Genomic DNA, 18,845 nt, shown 5'->3' with positions numbered 1-18,845 from the left:
CAGCCCTATCTCCCGCTGCAGTTTCCCAGCTGATGATGCCTCTCCTGCCTCAGGGAGCAGGAACACCCTGGAACAGAGATGGTGCCAGCAGCTCCCATTGCAGGGGCAGTCATGGGGCATGGCAGAGGGTCCCTCTGCACCCCTGGGCTGCAGGGGGGCAGCCTGGGAAAGGCTCCTCCGAGCAAACAACACCCCCGGGATACTCAAAAGGTCTTTTTTCTTCCCCCTTCCACCCTTATTTCCAGCCCCTCCTTCCCCACCTCTCTCTTACAAATAGCAGAGCTGCTTTCTGATCCCAAATCCCACCATCGCAGCACCCCAAGATGCTCCCACAGCCGCTGAGCCCGGCCAGGTTGTGCCATCTGCAAACTCTGGTTTATGGGGTTTTCTTACATGTGTGTGTATATATGTGTGTGTGTGTGTATTTTTCCTTCCCCTTTTCCCCCCATTGCCTTTTCCCGTGCCATACACCTCCCCTTGAATGCCCCCCCCCCCCCCGCTTTGCCACCACCCCAAGCCTTCGGTGGCCGAGGGGCTGCGAGGTGGGTCTGGGGGTTGCGGGGGGCTTTGCATTGATGCATTGATCGCCCCTGGTCTCCGCCTGACCTCCCTGCTCCCAGGGAAGCAGTCTCCATGGCTACTGGCCCTTCTCCTCCAGAGTAGACTGTAAATTCCTGCAGGCAAAGCCCAGCCTTGGGGGTACGAGGGAGGGGGGAGCCGGGAAGGAGTAAACCAAAGCCAAATAGAAAGAAAGAAAGGCTGGGAGAGAGAGAGAGAGAGAAAAGGGCGTTGCTTGGATGGGGCTCTCCTTTCCACTCCCCTTTCTCAGGTCCCCAGCACCAGGGCAAGGCGCCTGCTTCCCCCCTCCAGCGCTGCTGCTCCTGCTCCTGCTCCTGCTGCTGCTCTCTTGCAAAACTGGAATTGGCTGGGATTATTTAAGGGGGGGAGGAAAAAAAAGGGAGAGAAGAAGGGATCAGAGCGGCCGCCAGAGAGAGGGCGATAGAGTCCACTTTCCTCCAACTGCCCTGGGTCTCCTTCCCTCGCTCTCTCCTCTTTAGCAACACCAAGAGCCCCAAACTGAACCCAGAGCAGCTTTTCCCATCAGTTCAGCTCCCTTCCCTCCCTCTGTCTCACACACGGCAAGAAGAGAGCCCCTTCCTCCCCTTGATTTTCCTTCGCATGCTCAGCCTCTTGTTTCCTTTAAAGCACTGGAAATCCCCCCCGTCTTGCCCCTTACTCCTCCATGCAGACTGGGATTGCAATGGGAGCTTTGCAGCTTGCTGGATTTTCCATCCTTTTCTTTCTCCTGCACTCTGGAAACACGCTGGCAAATAAAGCCAGTCAAGGTAAGAGAAAATCTCCCCAGCTCGAAGGGTTGCTGTTCGATGCGTGCGTTAGGACCTCTTTAGATGGGGGTTTTTAGATGCAGGCTGGAGGAATTAGCAGCAATAACAAGGAACAGTGCAGGGGATGTGAAATGGTGCTTGCAGATATTCTTGCTGCTGCCTTTGCTTTGGGGTTGTTTTTCTGTAAACTCTTTCAGGAGTTGTGCTTTTTGCACTTCAGGTTTTGGTTCGGACGCTTCCCCTCAAGGCAGGGGGTGCAGAGGCAGAAAATTTGGGTGGGCGAAGAAGTCTGCACCCATGGCAGGGAAAATGCGGCTGTTTGGGGGGGCTTTTCGGGGGTAGGGTGTCCGTGGGATGGGATCACACCCCCAGGGCTGCTTTGGGGCTGGGTTGGAGGGAAGAGACCGTGATGTCCGTAAGGCAGGAGGTTGTGTCTGTGGCTGTGTGTGCTGTACCCAGGCAGGGGCTGAATCTCCAGTGCTATGGGGGGGGGGTGGGGGGGCTGAACACAGCAAAGCCTGAAAAATACAGGAGCTCTTTCCCGATCTCTGGCAAAAAGAGAGAGGTCTGTCCCAGCGTTATCAACTTGAGGCGTTCTGCCCCACCACTCACGGAACTGAGCCTTGATTTCTCCATCCCAGACACACACATACAGCTTTATGTATGGTCTAAGCTATACCTTAGGTTTTCTATAGCACCTCTATATTTAGCACGGTTTTTTTCCCCTTACACACGCGCAGGAGCGTGCGCACGCACCCAAACACACACAGCCCTATGTGCAGGATCCCCTTGGCTCGCTCAAGGGGGGTTCCTCTTAACTCCCCACTGTGTATCTGTTGGGGTTTCGTTTCTTTTGTGGTGTTTCTTTCCATAGCACTCCACAGTGTGCAAGGTTTATCCAACCCAGCTTTGGCTCTTGCTGCTGTAGTAGCTGCGCATTTATGTGTACGGCGAGATTAAATAGAGTGTGAATGAAATATAGGAGCACAGGATAGGATTAGAGAGCTCTTGTAAGAGTGTTTCAGCCCTGTGCATGGTCGCCCTGAGCCCTGTCACCGACAAAGTTAGAAGGAATTTCAAGGCTATTGTCTTATCTGGCTTAAAGTGTTTCTTAAACAATAGGAGACTTTTCAGGAGGGCAGTCTGGGCAAGCACGGGGGACGTGTTCCAGGGCAAAGGTTTGGTAGGAAGGCATCCAGCTTCATGTAAAGCTTTATGATTTAGGCATAGAAAGGAATGCTTAGGTTTCTATCTCTCTCCCCCCCCCCCCCAATTATCTTGAGTGTATGCATTGCTTTCATTTCTTATCATAATATTTATTTATTAAGGCCTTTTGGTTTCCAGTTCCATTTAAGCCTGAGCCAGAATTGCATTAAAATAGCAAAGTAAAATTCCATCGTGCAGAGACTTGACAGATCCCTTCGGGGAAGGAGAGGGGTGGGGTGGGGGTGGAGAGAGGTGAGCTCAATCCTGCACCGGGGGAGGTCACCCGCCGTGTGCCCGGGATGCTGCTGGCGCATCCCAGCCCCTGGAGGAGCCACGGAGCGGAGCTGGGGGGTCCGGACACTGCAGTGGGGGGGGCTGTGGTGGAGAATTCATCCCTGGAGCTGCTGCCGTGGGGTTCTGAGGGCTGGAGAGAGAAGGGTGAAGGCTGGTGCCTGTGGGTGTGTGCGGGCTCAGGGCAGCGGTGGATCTGGACCTTTTGGGATGAGGCTGAAGTTGTGGCCCCAGCATCACCCCACACTTTTTCTATAACCCAGTATTACCTGGTTTTCTGTGTGTGCAAGTGTTGTGGAGCTCTTCGAAGCCACCCCGTGTGCCTGGGCATGTTTTAGTAGGGTATTTCTGAAAGCATCACGCTCCCCCCTGCATCTGTGGGGTGATACCCCAAGGATGGGGTACACAGCACCCTCCCACCTCACTGGGTGACTGTCAGGGGCTGGGGACGGCTTCTCTTCCATCAGATGGGTTTGTTTTGCTGTGCTAACATCACACTGTGGGTAGGGCTCGCTGGCTCATTGCTCGCTCTGAATTACCCTGGGAAGTTTAGTCTGTAGGGAAGGAAGGATTTAGCAGAGCCATTCGCTGGGCCTGCAGGGTGTCTGCCAGGGGACCTGCCTGTCTGCAGGGTTTATTGGGTCAGTTTAAGGCTAGGAAAGCTTTCAAGAAGAGAACAGACAGTATAAACCCAAGGAACCCCGGGGAAGCTCCCAACGTGCATTCAGCTGGGATGAAGCCACCCTGTGGTCCCCCTGCCAAGGTGTCCAAACAGCCCCAGGCTGCTGCTGTACCCATGGCTCCCTGGTCTTTGGGCAAGTAGTGTCCCCCCAGTCCCCTCCTGTTCTCATCAGTACATCCCACAGCCTGCCAGGCAGAGGAGCCTGTCAGCAGAGCAGTGCCCTTGCCCATCATCTGCCAGCATCAGTCCTGCCTTGTGTGCTGAGGGTGATGGAGCCTGAGGGCTGGCAGATCTAAACCACCGAGGGCCTGGATCCGGCCCTGCCACGCTCTGCTGGCAGCATCCCCATAACTGGAGACACGGTGCAGGATTCACCACTTGTTTCCTGAAACCAAATTGCAGGAATGAGGCCAGGAGAGCAGAGCCGGGAGGGAGAGGCAGCATCTCCCTGGGCACCCCAGTTTGCAACCTCTGGCACTCCCACAGCCCAGCCACGCACCCAGTGCAGGGTCCGAAGTGGGACCACGACCCTAGCGCAGTGTGATGGTCACCCATGATTAGAGCTCTGGGATGAAGCCCTCATCCAACACGGGGACTGGCTTTGGCTGGGATGCACCTGCAGAGCCTACACCACCAGATTCCTTTTATACACATATATATATATATATTAGGAGTCTAAGTTTTTCCAATGGCAGCAGAGATGCTGTTTGACTCCCCTCCCACCTCCCCCGAACTTCCTCCCCTCGGCCCCCGCTCCCCTCCCTCTCGTGCATTCACAGTGTGTGACTGTTGTGCCTGTCCCCTCCGCCCCTCTGAAATATGAAATGTAAAACTGTAAACATTTCACCATAGAGCAGTTCAAAGGAGAGCTTTGACTGAGGGCGTCCAACGTGCCTGTACCGAGATTAAACAGGGGAAAAGGGGGAGTAGGAAGGAGGGAAGAAGAGGGGGTTTTTGTAACTGCCAACGGGAGTGTAAATACTCAGACACCTTGAGTCTTGCAGTGGGGATGTATTGCTGCCTCCAAACTGCTCAGGAGGGGTTTCGCTTTTAGGTTTATAGAGGCTTTTCCTTTGCCAGATGGTCGTACCGGAGTCATCCATTTAGGAAAAAACTGTGCATGAATAACCTTAACCTTCCCTTCCAAAGTTATAAGTCCCCTGAGAGGCTTTAGGAGAAGCTTGGGATGGCAAATAAAGTTTGCTCTGTGTTTCAGTGAGGATGGGCTGGAGATGTGATTGTTGCTCCCAAAGCCAAAACCAAACACACACGTTTTTAAAGGCGAGCTTTGGGCAGCTTGATAAGCCAAATGAACAACAGCAGCAACAGCAGTTCCTATGGGAGATGAGCACACTGCTGGTGTGGAGCATCAAACCCTCCTTGGAGGGATCACAACTGAACTGAGTGACCAGGGTTGGCTCGGAGGTGGGATGGGGATAGAAGGAGCATTTCCCACCCCAGGGGATGCTGGTGGTGGTGGATCTCAGATCCATCAGGTTGACCCGGGCTCGTGCAGGTGTTGAGGACCTCAACCCAACCCTGCCCTCAGAGCAATGGGATGCATCAGTGAGGGGGAAAAAACCACTTTGGGGGCACTGGGAGCTTTGGGGAAGCAAAACCTGGGGCGAGGGGTGCAGAGCAGGGTCTGGGTATGGGCCAGTGGGGTCACCAGGATGTGAACCCCGTCAGGTCCCCACTGTGACTTGTGGTTCCCCATCCTTCATGTGTGCTCCATCCACAGGGCCAAGTACTGTGGCTGCATCCACCAGCTCCCACCTGCTTTTAGGCATGGAGCACCGGGCTCCAGCAGTGGGGCTGGTGAGGTGCAGACATCCCTCTACCAGGGACCACGGGCACCGCATCCCTGCACCAACCATCACTGAACACCCCAGTTAGATCTCGAGTTCAGATGATGCGTATTTGGCCAATTTACACAAAGCCATCCCATGGAGACTCTTCCTCTCCTCTGTCCAGCCCGCGGCTCCCATTCCTTTCCCAGTGGGATACCACTGCCCGTGGCCGTGCCCTGTGCCCATCCCGCTGCAGCGCAGCACGAGTTGCCCTCGTGAGCTCCCCGGGCAAACAAATGCTTCATAAACTGCACCACAGTGTCTGAGGTGGTTATTAATACCCTGGTAAAAAGAGCTACTGAAGTTATAAAGCTTTAATTTGGCATTAAGGCCGAGTGGAAACTCCACGTGCCTGCCAACAGCTACACACACATCCCTATACAGGCAGGCTGTTAATATATATGCCGATATAAAAATAAAGAATAAAATTAAGTTGAAAGCAAGAGCTGAAGTGCTCGCAGAAGAGGGGGAAAAGGACAGTGGATTGGTGTGTTTAGGGGGTTTCTGGTGAGTTCTTGCTGCCCTGTCTTCGCCTCCTCCTCAAATTCATTTGGACTTTCAGCCTATGGATAAAACCCCATCTTTTATTATTATTTTTCTTGTTTTAAACAAAATAAGAAAGTGAGGAAAGAGCCTCAATCCAGGCTCTAAAAATATATGAGCTGTCGCTTTATGGCACACATCGCCGGCGGCGCGACGCCACAGGGATGGGCACAAATGTGGGACCTGCTGCAGCACCAGAGACTCAGTCAAAGCCCTTCTCTTCCCCCATGGGTGCACCCCGGTCCTGGGGGGCTGGCGGTCCCCCCACTTTTGGCACGCTCGAAATGGCAGTGGCGTTGAAACCGTCTGCCTCCAGTGCCTTTGAAATGGAGAATAAAGCTGCAGCTGGAGCGGAACGGGGCCCAACAGCCAGTGCTGGAAAATCCCACCCACAACGGAAGAAAAAACATTGCCCGAGGCGCAGGGTGAGCGTGGAGCCTCCTGCCCTGCATCACAAACTCCCCAGCACAGTGGGGCAAGGATGCTCCTGCTCTCTGAGGAGTCCCAATTCACCCCAGAGCATGGCAGCGGGGACCACTGGACATGGGTCAGACCTTGGGTCTCCACCAGGATGTGACATCTTCATCAGTGTTCAATATCTCACCCAGAGCAAAGTGCCCCAGTTCTGGGGATTTCATAGAATCCAACTGGTTTGAATTGGAAAGGACCTTGAAGCTCCTCCAGCTCCAACCCCTGCCACGGGCAGGGACCCCTCCCACTGGAGCAGCTTGCTCCAAGCCCCTGTGTCCAGCCTGGCCTTGAGCACTGCCAGGGATGGGGCATCTATCTGAGGCATGATGTATCCGTCTTGTTGCCAGGTCTGGGCTTGTTTCAGGCAGCTTGGGGTGATAAAGGGTTTCTGCTTGCCCATCCAAGCAGGGCAAGGGAGGGATGCAGGTCTGCAGGCTGGCTGGTTTCCCCCAAAAAGCCCACATGGGTTTGGAACCTGGACTTCAGAAGGTCTCCCCAAGCAGTGGGATGAGCAGGGTGCACCCCAGTGAGGAGTCTGCAAGAACACATGGAGATGGGAACATCAGTAAGGATGTGGTGAGGCCCCGGAACAGGCTGCGCAAAGAAGTGGTAAATGCTTCATCCCTGGCAGAGTTTAAGGCCATGTTGGACAACACCTTGGGCAATGTGGTCTAGGGTATCCCTGCCCATAGCAGGGGTTGGAGCTGGATGATCTGAAGGTGCTTTCCAACCCAAACCATTCTGTAATCCTATCATTCTGTGATGTATTTTGTTAAATCTTCTCTTTGCTTGGCTTGAATGTGAAATCCCTGGAGCACCTGCAGCAGCACAGCCAATGGCTTTTTTTCTGGATGGATTATATTCTCCTGTGGGAAAAGCAGGTTGTCCCAACAACCGAGCTGCCCTTTGGTGGGAAAACACCAGTTACATTGACAAAAAAAAAGCAAAACTATGGTTTTTCAGAGGTTTCTTTTTTTTTAATTCACTCCATCATTTTGGGAGGATACTTCTGAGGAGCCAAAACTTCAGCCTTCTGACGTTAGGGTCTTTGCCAGTCTTAGGATGGCTCCTGGGGTCCCAAGGAGGGTATTTAGTCACCCTTCCCACACACTCACACACACACTTTTTTTCCCCCTTTTTCTTCCTTTTTTTTTTTTATGATCCCATAACCTTTCGGAATGTCTCCAGCTTTGGAAAAATTACAGAGTGGCAAATGTATAATGTTTTCTTTTGTACTTCTGTGTAATCTTTCCAAAGTTAGAGACTTCTTGAAGTTACAGAATGGAAAAGAAAAAGATAGAAAAGACCAATAATGCACATGTGTGAGGGGGGGAGATGTGGCGTTGTGTCCAGTGCTGCACAGACCTCATCCATTGCCTTGAGTTTGGGGGAGCAGGAGGAAAAAGAAATAGGAAATAACCCTCCCCCAGAAAGTGAGGTTTCTGGCCAAAGGGTGGGAAAACATCAGTGATGTGATGGTTGATGTGTTTTTAGCAGAAGGAGATGGGGTTGATGGTTGGTCTGTACTGTTCGGATGCTGGATCCCACCTGGATGTCAGGGTGAGTGCTTGGGGTGCTGGGACCCAGCAACTCTCCCCTTGGGACCATCAGCTGGAAGCATCAAGGTGTGATTTATAACCTGATAGGGGAAGAGCTGAGGGAGTGCTCTGAATCCTTAGGGTCAGGTCCAGTATCTGCAAATGCAGTAGATCTTTGGTTCAGCTTTGCCCATGTTGCTGTGGACTCCTTGTGCTCATTGCTGCTTGTGGAGCAGTGAGCACTCAGCATCCCACTCACATCCCCCTGCTCCAGCGCAGCATCCTCCCACCACCCACCTGGGAGCCCCGGTGAGGGATGCAGGAGCCGGAGGTGAAGTCACTGGAGGCGGTGATGCCAAACAGCACTAACGGGTGGTGGAAGTGCTTCTTGTGGCAAAAGGCCCTTTTGAGCCTGAAAACGTGGTTGGGAAGGAGCAAGCTCTGCTCCCTGTGGCTTTTGCAGGGTTTTATCCACCAGTGATTATTTACACATGCTTTTTGGTCTGGAGGATGGGGCCTTTGCAGGTGGGTCAGGAGTGCAGCGGTGCAGCCGTGCCATGGGGTTTGCAGCCAAATGTGAAGTTTGTCTGGGGAGGAACCAAACCTGCACCATGCTCAGCACCCCAGAGGGAGAACAGCCCCTCCCAGGACCCACAGGACTCCTGTGCAGGGCTGTGAGCCTCTCCCCAAGGATGCTGTTGGGTGCTGGGGTGGTCACAGCACAGCGGGTGCTGGACGCAGGGTGCTGGTCCCCTGTGCAAGCCCTCCATGGTTCCCACCGCAGTGGGTCAAGCTCCAGGCAGTGATGGATGGCCCCGGGGAGGCCGTGGTGGCCGCGGGCCATGGCTAATGTCAAATAACAAATATGAATGTGGGCTGTAAATATTTATCCAATGCGCAGGCACGTGCCGGCTCCCCGGTGCGGAGGCAGAGCTCTCCTGCACCCCCCCTGACTCACAGCTCCCGGCAGAAAGCCTCCAGGATGGCTGGGACAAGGCTCGGGATGATGCTCCCGTGGCCCCCATCCTGGCAGGGCTGCCTGCCCACCCGCCGCTTGGTTCATGTTCTTGGAGCAGCTTTCTGCAGGCAGCTGAGAGCTTCTCGGCCTCGGGTTTCTCTTTCTGGGGCACAGGGAGGCTGGAAGGCCCCTGGGATCCCCCTTCCCTGGTGAGAGCCTCCCCATCCCAGTGGGAGGTGGTGGAGGTGAATATCCCCAGGAGCAGAACTGACGCTCCCATGTGCTGGTGGAGTCAGAGCTCAGGGTGCTCAGGGAGCCCTGCCCGTGCCTGAAGGGCTGTGGGTGATGCTCAGCACGCACCTCCCCTGCCAGGGGCACTCAGCTGCCTTACACCCTGGCAGGCCTTGGCAGCCAGAGAGGGGATGTGCGCGCTCCGGTGCACCACACCTCCCTTACTGCCTGGGAGGGAAGGCAGAGAGCAGCCAGGTGAGCAGCCTCTGCATCATAAACCTCTGCTCCACGTGCTCAAGGCTCCCCTGTTTCCCAAATACCATTAAAACCTCCATTCCCACAGCCTCTTGCCGTGGCAAACCCTTGGGCATCCCCATTTGAGTCCATCACTGTGCACAGTGCTCCAGATGGCATGCTCTGGGTACCAGGGTGCTGCACACCGGTTAAGTGGGTTGAGGGGCAAAAGGGGGATGGGGAAGATGCAGATTTTGGCCGTGTCCCCAAGGAAGCTTTGATGTTTTCACAGTTCTCCCTCCTGCTTCCCACTGCCGGCTCCCAGGTTTATGTAGCATGGTTCCTGCTAATTCCTGCACATTCTTCTGCACCTAGGAATAGAAAGTGATGATGATGATTTGGGTGACTGGTCAGCTCAGGAAATGGCTAATGGGAGACAGAGGCTTTCACCTCTCCCTGGACTGGCTCCAGCCTGGACTCTGGGCAGCTAAGCAGTGTTTCCTACCATCAGACATGTGAGAGGGTCAGGGAGTTTCAGGGTGGTTTGTATGAGAGTGGGGACATAGGCTCATGAGTGGACCTAGTGATGCACCATGTCCCACAGCGAGCCCATCACCTGTTGTGTCAGGGCTGGGTGTACTGCACTGCTCCCTCAAGCCTTTCTGGGTCATGGGCTGGTTGAGGAGCTGGAGCGCTGCTTGGTTTCATCCCTCAAGCAGTGGCTCCAGTGGGGCAGTGGGGCAGAGCCCCCCAGCTCTCCCCATTGCTCCCCTGCCTCTCCCCTTGCAGATGTCGATGAGTGCGTGGAGGGCACTGACAACTGCCACATCGATGCCATCTGCCAGAACACCCCCAAGTCCTACAAGTGCATCTGCAAATCTGGCTACACCGGCGACGGGAAGCACTGCAAAGGTAGGGGCACACCACCACCAACAGTGGCACTTGCCCAACAAGTGACAGCCCCAGCAGGTCAGAGCTGGCAGTGGCCCTTCAGCAGCGTCCCTGCCCTTGCAGAGAGCTGGTTCACCCCAGCACACTGCACGTGTTTTAGTCCCCTTTTCTGCTCTAAACTCCTGGCCTATTGACACCGCAGTGCCTGGGGATGGAGAGGGGTATGGCTGTCCTTGCTGGTGGCAGTGGCAGCCGCCATGCACCTTCTGTGCTATCCCAGCATTTCCAAGACTGAGGCTGCCCAGTCCCTGGGAGATCACCTGAGGCTTGTTTTATACAAAGCTGTGTGCTTTTTGCTGCAGGGTTTCCAACCCAGAGGCTGCAGAACTGGCCTAGCAGCTAAAATAATATAAATAGAATAATAATATAAAATAATATATGGAGATATAGATGATACAGATATGGATGTAGATGGAGATACATGCAGCCAAGTTGGACACAGAATGAAAACGGGCTCTGTGGAGGAGCAGCAGCAGAAAAGCAGGAGTGGCACAGGGGAGGAATTCCCAGCTCTGCTCAGAGTGGGTCCAGAGTCAGAACGGGCTAACTGCAAATAGCAGAGGGATTAAAGTGCGCTCCATGCACAGCAGGGCTTTGCCATGGAGACGCGCTCCTCTGCCCACCAGTGTGGGAAATCCCTTGGGACTCCCAGTGCACTGTGCTGTGCCAAGGCTGTCAGGTTAGCTGGGAGTCTAGGGTGCGGACAGGGATGGTTTTGCAGGGTGTGGAGGGATACTGTAGGTGATAACAGAGCTGGGGACCTGCTCGAATAAGCAGAGACCTCAGGATGCAACATCAGCTGGGTGCAGACACACTGGAAATGGGGCTCAGCACCCATGCAGAGGGTTGGCCATCTCCTTGGGCAGCCCTGCAGCTCTCCTGCCTCCTCTCTCCCCAGACGTTGATGAGTGTGAGCGGGAGGATAATGCAGGCTGTGTCCACGAGTGCGTGAACATCCCCGGGAACTACCGCTGTACCTGCTACGACGGCTTCCGCCTGGCGCATGACGGACACAACTGCCTAGGTGAGGCCCCAGCATGCTGGTGGGATGCTGGCATGTCACAACCACTCGGCAGCCCTGGTACCTTGGCACCAGCCTGCTGGCTTGCTTTACTGTGCACCTTCTCGGCTCTAAACCCCCGAGACCAGTTTCAGAGCCAGGGGGCCACAGTGGCACTTGCAGGGTGCCAGCAGCAGACATGTCCCATGCCGTGATGGCTCGCTGGGGACAGGATTGCTCCCCATTGCACAGGGGTGATGCTGAGGGATGATGCTCCATGCTGGGAGAAAAACTTGCTCCATGAGCTCATCCATAGACTGGGGGAGTTCGGGGTAAGGCAAGACTGGGAAGGTTGGGTTTGGGGATGCTGTGTGTGAGCCACAGCCTCCCCACAGCTGCATCCTGCTGTGGTGAGTGGCAGTGCCGGCAGTTCTGTGCTGCCCAGGGCAGGACCAGCCTGTGGGGCTCACCCGGGCCCTGCCACTCGTGCTTGAGGTCAGCCCTGCACCTGCCAAAATAGATGAGTTAACAGCAAACCGATGGGGATGGGAACCAGCAAAGAGACTGGGTAAATAATCCCCGGGCCAAGACAAACCCGGCATCTGCCTACGGAGCAGCCGCGCATCCTCCCCACCGCTTCCCACTGCCCCAAACTCCATCCGGCCACGGCAGAGCCAAAGCTCCCGGCAGAGCCCTAGGGCTGGCCGGGCTTCCCACGGCCCCGGCGCCCGCTTCCTCCCCCAGCACCCACGGGTGGAATTGCTGGAGCACGGATCCACCCAGCCGCCCTCTACCTGGAGCTCACGCTGGTTCCTAATGAGTGTCTGCAGAAGGGTCATTAATGAGCTCATCACTGGGAGGAGGAGGAGGGGAAGGGATTAGGGACACATACGCTTTGCATTAACCACCAGCACCAGGATCTGTGCAGCCTCCTCGGGGAGGGGGGAGATTTACACAGCTGGGAGGAGGCGGCTCTGCCTTCCTCTCCCCGGGGAGGATGAGCCTGAGGAGAAGAAAGGAAAGCCGGGCTCGGCGAGCCGCGCACGTCATGTGTTTACAGGGATGGGTGGGAGGGGATGGAGGTGGCTGGGGAGCAGCTGGGACAAGGGAGGACCTGAGGGGCAGCCCCAGCTCCCCCCGTGGAGCCTTTCCTCGGCTCATCCCAGCATCTCAGATGAGTTGCTTTCCTGTAGGGATGGGCAGGTTTATCCCAGCATTTCTGTGTTGCTTTGCCGTAAGGATGGGCCTGGTTTATCCCCTGGCTCCCATTTTACAGGTGAGGATATTGACAGCCTCCATGCTCCAGCTTGGTTTGTTCAGCAGCCACTCTTGGGGGGGCAGCAGGGATGAACCCCAGTGGGTTTCTCCATCCTCCTGAAGCATCTCTACTTAGCCAAAAAGAAGAGAAGCAGAGCGCAGCAGAGGGTCATGCCCAGGCTTTGCTGGTGCTGAGAGCAGTGGCTGAGCTGGAGATGGGTCAGAGAGGGTCAGGGCATGCCCGTAGGCTCCCCCATCACACACCCCCCCCACCCCCCCCCAGGCAACCTTTTGAACCAGAACAGGAATTGGAGCCCCCGTCCTGACACCGGCCCTGCTGGCTTCTGCCCATCTCTGTTGCATTTAATAAAACAAGCATTAGAGTGGCGGAGTCTTGTTCCAGCCGTCGGGTTTGAGCGGCTGCCTCCTCATGTTCGTGCAGAGCTTGAGGCAGAAGTCGCAAGACCTCAAGCCCTTGTTATAAGTGGGGGGATTTGAGAAGAGTTATTGGCATCTGCAGCACATAGCTTGGCTGGAATGAGCCTCAGAGGAAGCTGCAGGCCTCCTGCCATCACAGAAGACATCCTTTTTGTGTCTGGCTGCAGCCTGGCTGTCAGCCTTAGCCTGCCCTGCGGGCACCCGGGTGGGAGATAATGTTTTCAACACCTCCTTTCCAAGGCAGTGGCTTTGTGGGGTGCTCCTGAGCTTCGCTCCCATGGCAGCTTCCAGCTGTAGTCCTGCTTGGATTTTTCCCATCCCCCAGGGTTGCAGCATCTCCCTGGGCTTGTCTGGGGCAGGGAGCACAGTGCAAGGCACTCACACTGCTTGGACAACCATCCATCCATCCATCCATCATCCATCCATCCATCCACCCGCCCATCCATCCATCCATCCATCCATCCATCCACCCACCCACCCATCCATCCATCCATCCATCCATCCATCCACCCGTCCATCCATCCATCCATCCATCCATCCATCCACCCATCCATCCATCCATCCACCTGCCCATCCATCCATCCATCCATCCATCCACCTGTCCATCCATCCATCCATCCACCTGCCCATCCATCCATCCACCCATCCATCCATCCATCCATCCATCCATCCATCCATCCATCCACCCGCCCATCCATCCATCCATCCTTCCACCCACCCACCCATCCATTCATCCATCCACCTGCCCATCTATCCATCCACCTGTCCATCCATCCATCCATCCATCCATCCATCCATCCATCCATCCATCTACCTGCCCATCCATCCATCCATGCATCCATCCATCTCTTTGCTCCAAAGCAGGGGGTTCTAGTGCCTGCTGTGCCACTCAGGGAGGAGGGCAGTGCCAGGGGCCCAGGGGGATCCCCCTCAGGATGGTCCATCTCTGAGTGTTTCCAGCCGCCAGTGCTGGCAGGACTCAGCTTTCCTGGCTCTGCAACACTAAAGCTCATGGGAGGTTTTCTTTGGCACGGGACCTCCCACTCCCCATCCTGACACCATCACCCAGCTCTGGGACTGCGGGTGGAAGGGGCAGGGGTCTGATTCTCTGGCCAAGTCCTGATTGCTCTGGCATCTTGGGGCACTGATGAGTTCAGCTTGGACCACTGTCCCTAGAAACCATTTGGAGATAGGAAAGGCAGTTGCTCTTTGTTTGGGGTTGGAACTAGATGATCTTAAGGTCCTTTCCAACCATAACCATTCTATGAAACAAGGGATTTGCAGGGATGGAGCAGGAGCAACCTGGGGCAAGGGCATTGCCACCTCCACAGATGCACAACTCAAGCCCCTTTCAGCCTTGGCTCATTAAACTGAAACAGGCATGGGGGCAGCAGAGCTGCTGGGGGTTTGAGTCTCCTTACAAATAATTATCCCGGCTCTGGGCTAAGGTTTCCCAGCACTCCCTAATGAAGTGCAGGCATCCCCAGCCAGCAACGGGCTCAGAAGGGCTTGGAGCAAGGGGGGGGGCTGCCTTCAGTATCAGTGCTGGGTGCTTTGGGGGTCATGGGAAAAGAAAAATCCCTTTCTCTGTGGTTTTGGGTTCCCTTCTGTCAGACAAGGCTGGACCTTTTTTACCTGTTAGCTGAGGAAGCTGCATGGCCTCTGCATCCCCTGAAGCCCTAAAGCATCTCCTTCTAGCTGGGGGATCATGGATGTAAAGCAGAAACGAGGTGTCAATCTGTCACACGCAGTTCCCCGTGCCCTCTGTGTGCCATGGATCCATGCTCACCTCCCTCCATGTCCCCTTTGCAGACCTGGATGAGTGCTCGGAGGGCAACGGCGGCTGCCAGCAGACCTGTGTCAACATGATGGGCAGCTACGAGTGCTTCTGCCGGGAGGGCTTCTTCCTCAGTGACAACCAGCACACCTGCATCCAGCGCCCCGAAGGTTAGTGCATGGCCTTGCCCTCCAGCCCCTGCATAATGGACACACCAGTCACCTCTGGCCACCCTGCACTGCCTGGGTATGGGTCTGGGGTTGGGTTTGGGTGCTGGTTCATCGCCCTTCTCGGTGTTGCAAATTTGAAAGGAAATTTATTACGAGCACATTGCTGTGGGGCTCATAAATCTCTAAGAAATCCCTCTCAGGCCCCTTAGTCAAGCTCAGTAATCCCAGACAGAGGAAGCTGACCCTATACCTAGAGTGTTTTGTTAAATAAAGGGTACCTGGAGATGCTCACACCCCCCTGTGAGACTCCTCTTCTCCTGCCAGGTCTCGTGCAACACCAAGCCCTTCGTCTCGATATCAGTTCTAAATTGCTGCCATCTGGAGCAATCTCGCAGCCGAAATAGGAGGAAATAAGAGAGTTTTGCATCTCCACTGACTTTTATCTCTGCTGTTCAGCAAAGCCAGCTGAGTTTCGCTTTCCTCCTTCCCCCTTCCCAGCTGTATCAGTCGCTCCAGCTCCCCTGGGAATCTTGCCCAGCCTGGGACAGCTCAACCGTGGTGACATCTCCTGCATCCCTATTCCCTGTGTGTCCAGGAGGGATGAGCTGGCTGCTCCTTCCTCTCCATGACGCAGTGGGTGGCCCTTGCTGGGGACAGGGATGCAGGTCCTGGTGTTTGAGCTGATTTGTTGAGCTGCACAGTGGTGTTGTACTGGGGAGGTCTGTGTTGCTTCTGCACCCTGAGATTGATCTTGTAGCTGCTATTGGTCCCCAAGCTTGGGCTCAGGAGGATGAGGGGTGAGAGGGTTGCAGCTGGTCCCTGGGATGTGAGCCTGGAAAAAGCAGAAAGCTGAGGACAATCTGGGGTCTGATATTAAAGCCTGTTCTGACTTTACTCTTGGCTTTTGGGCACTGCCAAGGCATAAGCATTCAGTATTAGAGAGCTAAACCTCAATGTTATGGCTGCTTCCTTCCTTCTGGGGTCCTTGCCAGCTCCTTGTTTCTCTCCTCTACCCTGGCAGGAGGCTTTCTCCTTTCCCTCTGATCTTTCTCCTTTTCTGATTCTGCTTTTGCTTTCCTCTCTCCCCCCTGATGCACAGGGGATGAAACGCTGCTGGGTAAGAGACCTGGGTGATAGATCCCAGAACCCCACTCCTGCAGCACCACCACCCTCTCCCTCGCACCAGCTGGTCCCCCCCAGTGAGGAGAGCCCAAGGGCTGGGGCTCACTGGGTGTTGGTGCCTCTAAAGCCTGTTGTGCTCAGCGCAACAACGGCGGTGGAGTCACCGAAAGGAAAAGGTGCAAGCACCTTGTGCTGGTGCAAGAGCAGGGGAAGGAACGACTCCAGGGGTGCATCCCTCCCCAGGCAGGGGCTTTAGGCACTGAGGAATCGCTGTGTGCTGGCGTGCTGCGGCGCAGGAGGATGCTGGGCGCGGGTGGAAGCGCCTGAGGAGCTGTAGGAACAGAGCGTGCGGCCACCCCGGCCTGGAAGGGAGCCAGGGCACAGACTGCAGAGCCTGCGTCTGCCGGGGTGACTGAGGGAGCTCTGCAGCCCGCTGTTGGGATGGGGCTTCTCTGGCAGCTCCAGGGGGCAAAGGGTGCGGCAGGGCAGGGGCAGCCTCGGAGGCCCCTGTGTCCGCTGTGGTACGGGGTGATGGAGATGATGCCACACAGTGAAGAACAACAGTAAAAAAGACTGAGAGAAAAAGGCTGCTTGGAGGAGAGGCTGAGAGCACTTGGCTGTCTCTGGCATCCCTGGGGCATTGCATGGGTCCCTGGGGCAAGGCTTGGTGGAGACAAGGGACTCAGAGCAGCATCCTAGCCCCAGGGTACCCTGGAGGACGCCAGGGCGATGGACTGGGGCTCCCCATAGGGTGGAAGCTCCCAGCCCCAGTGTGGAGGCCAGGGAAGGGAGGGCTGGTGTGGTTGGGGGCAGGAGGCTCTAACGACAGAGGGCTCACTGCCACTGCACTTAGAGATGATGGTCCTGTCCTGAAGCTAGGTGGGATCTGTGGGGCAGGTGATGAGGATCAACCTGGGACATCCACAGGCTCCAGCCTCTGGTTTTTAACCATTCCAGTGCATGCTTGGTGCTTCTCAGCATCCTCCTTCAAGGAGACGTGGGAACGGGGTCTTGCCCGAGGTGGTGGGAGGGAATCAAAGGTTGAAAGCTCCAGGGTGGCTCTGTCCACAGCAGCTCCATGCCAGGAGGTGCTGCCCTTTGAGACACCTTCTTCAAGGCAAGAACCCATTAATGTTCTACTGCAAGGTTTTCCTCCATGTGCCCCTCCCCATCCCAGCCCAGACATCCCTCTGCCACCACAGATCAGTACCAGCAAACTTCTGGAGCTTTTCTTTGCTTCCTTCTCTCTTCTAGAAGGAATGAACTGCATGAACAAGAACCACGGCTGTGCCCACATCTGCCGGGAGACCCCCAAAGGGGGCATCGCCTGCGAGTGCCGCCCCGGCTTCGAGCTCACCAAGAACCAGCGTGACTGCAAACGTAAGGAGCGCTCCAGGGATGGGGATGCAGTTTCCTGGGGACCCCTAACCTTGTCTCCATGATACACACACCTCCTGGCCTTGCTGCAAAGCCCTGACCCCCTGGTAGCAATTGGTTTATTGAGTCTGAAGCTCTCTGGGCTTCATTTTCCTCCAGCATGCCCAGCTCTGCCTCTGTTGCTCTCACAGAGGATGCTCTTGGCATCCTCCTCTACCATGGGACATTGTGCTCTTATGCTGACCAGGCTCAAATGGCACTTAAAGGGGTCCCAGAGGTGTAGCATCCTCTGTCCCTGCCCCAGTCTCACTTTCCAAAGAGGAGATGAGCAGGGAGAATGCAATTGGCACAGGATGAGCACAGGAATTCTTTCCCTAGGGGTCATGGTGTTCTGAACCCGTCTCATCTCCTGCCAGTATCTCACTGGCATTGCCAGGGTTATTAAATAGAGATGAATGTGTTTATGCAGTTATTTTTGTTTCTCCTTTTGTTATATGCAGCAAATGTGTAAAATGAGACGGAGTTTTAATCCTCTGAGCCTGTTTCCCCTCCATGGTAAATGGACAGTATGCCGTGCCTCTGGGAAGGGCTGAGAGGGATTCCCAGGAGCACCTGAGTCACTCCAGAGCTCAGGAAAGTCCCACCCTTCCCTTGTAACATCAGATTCCAGGGGCAGGGGCAGCCAGCCCACAGGTCCCCTTTGCTCAGGCTCCACCGGTGGCATTTAGAAAATAAGCAAAGAGAAGACACGAGAAACTTGGATCTAAGGCAGAAGCTCTTCCCTGTGAGGGTGCTGAGGCGCTGGCACAGGGTGCCCAGAGAAGCTGTGGCTGCCCCATCCCTGCTCAAGGCCAGGTTGGACACAGGGGCTTGGAGCAAGCTGCTCCAGTGGAAGGGGTCCCTGCCTGTGGCAGGGGTTGGAGCTGGAGGAGCTTTAAGGTCCCTTCCAACCATAACCATCCTATAAACCACATCACAGTTTGCATCTACCAAGATCCCGCAGGGAAAGTCAAAGGGCTCTAGAAATGATCCAGGACGTTATGGATGAGGTTTCTCCAAGCTGGCTTTATGCTGCTCCTTGAGGATGCTGGGTGGGGAAGAAATGGGCTGGGGACCCTGCTGACAGCTGATTCTTTGCCTCCTCCAGTGACCTGCAACTATGGGAATGGGGGCTGCCAGCACACATGTGACGACACCGACCAGGGGCCCAAGTGTGGCTGCCACGTCAAGTTCCTGCTGCACTCCGACGGGGTGACATGCATAGGTAGGTGCAAGCCATGGCCTGGGATGTGGGTTGGGGTGTGGGGTGGCTCCTCTTCCTCCCTGGGCAATTTGCTCTTGGCCTGATGAAGGGGCTTTGGGGACACAGCGTTTCCTGTTGCTGAGATTGGAGAACCTTGGTG

General features: G+C 55.5%; 1 protein-coding gene across 6 annotated transcripts in view; it reads left to right on the top strand.

Moving 5' to 3' along the window:
- Positions 1-630: 630 nt before the first annotated feature.
- SCUBE3 (signal peptide, CUB domain and EGF like domain containing 3) overlaps positions 631-18,845 on the top strand; it is a 37,639-nt gene continuing 19,424 nt past the window's right edge. For 3 of the 6 annotated variants that reach the window (XM_061349461.1, XM_061349460.1, XM_061349459.1), the window contains exons 1-6: positions 635-1,346; positions 10,140-10,262; positions 11,200-11,325; positions 14,809-14,943; positions 17,320-17,445; positions 18,590-18,706. In XM_061349461.1, the coding sequence (XP_061205445.1) occupies positions 1,244-1,346; positions 10,140-10,262; positions 11,200-11,325; positions 14,809-14,943; positions 17,320-17,445; positions 18,590-18,706 (730 nt within the window). In that variant the 5' untranslated portion in view covers positions 635-1,243. Of the gene's footprint in view, positions 1,347-10,139; positions 10,263-11,199; positions 11,326-14,808; positions 14,944-17,319; positions 17,446-18,589; positions 18,707-18,845 lie in introns of all 6 variants that reach the window. The other 3 variants (XM_061349458.1, XM_061349457.1, XR_009724896.1) reach the window with 2 other exon arrangements.

Source organism: Neopsephotus bourkii, unplaced genomic scaffold (genome assembly GCF_033783945.1).
Source record: "Neopsephotus bourkii isolate Nb327-2 ecotype Australia unplaced genomic scaffold, CSIRO-AGI_Nbou_v1 NB_414, whole genome shotgun sequence".
Classification (NCBI taxonomy): Eukaryota; Metazoa; Chordata; class Aves; order Psittaciformes; family Psittacidae; genus Neopsephotus; species Neopsephotus bourkii.
This window is presented reverse-complemented; position numbering and strand designations above follow the sequence as displayed.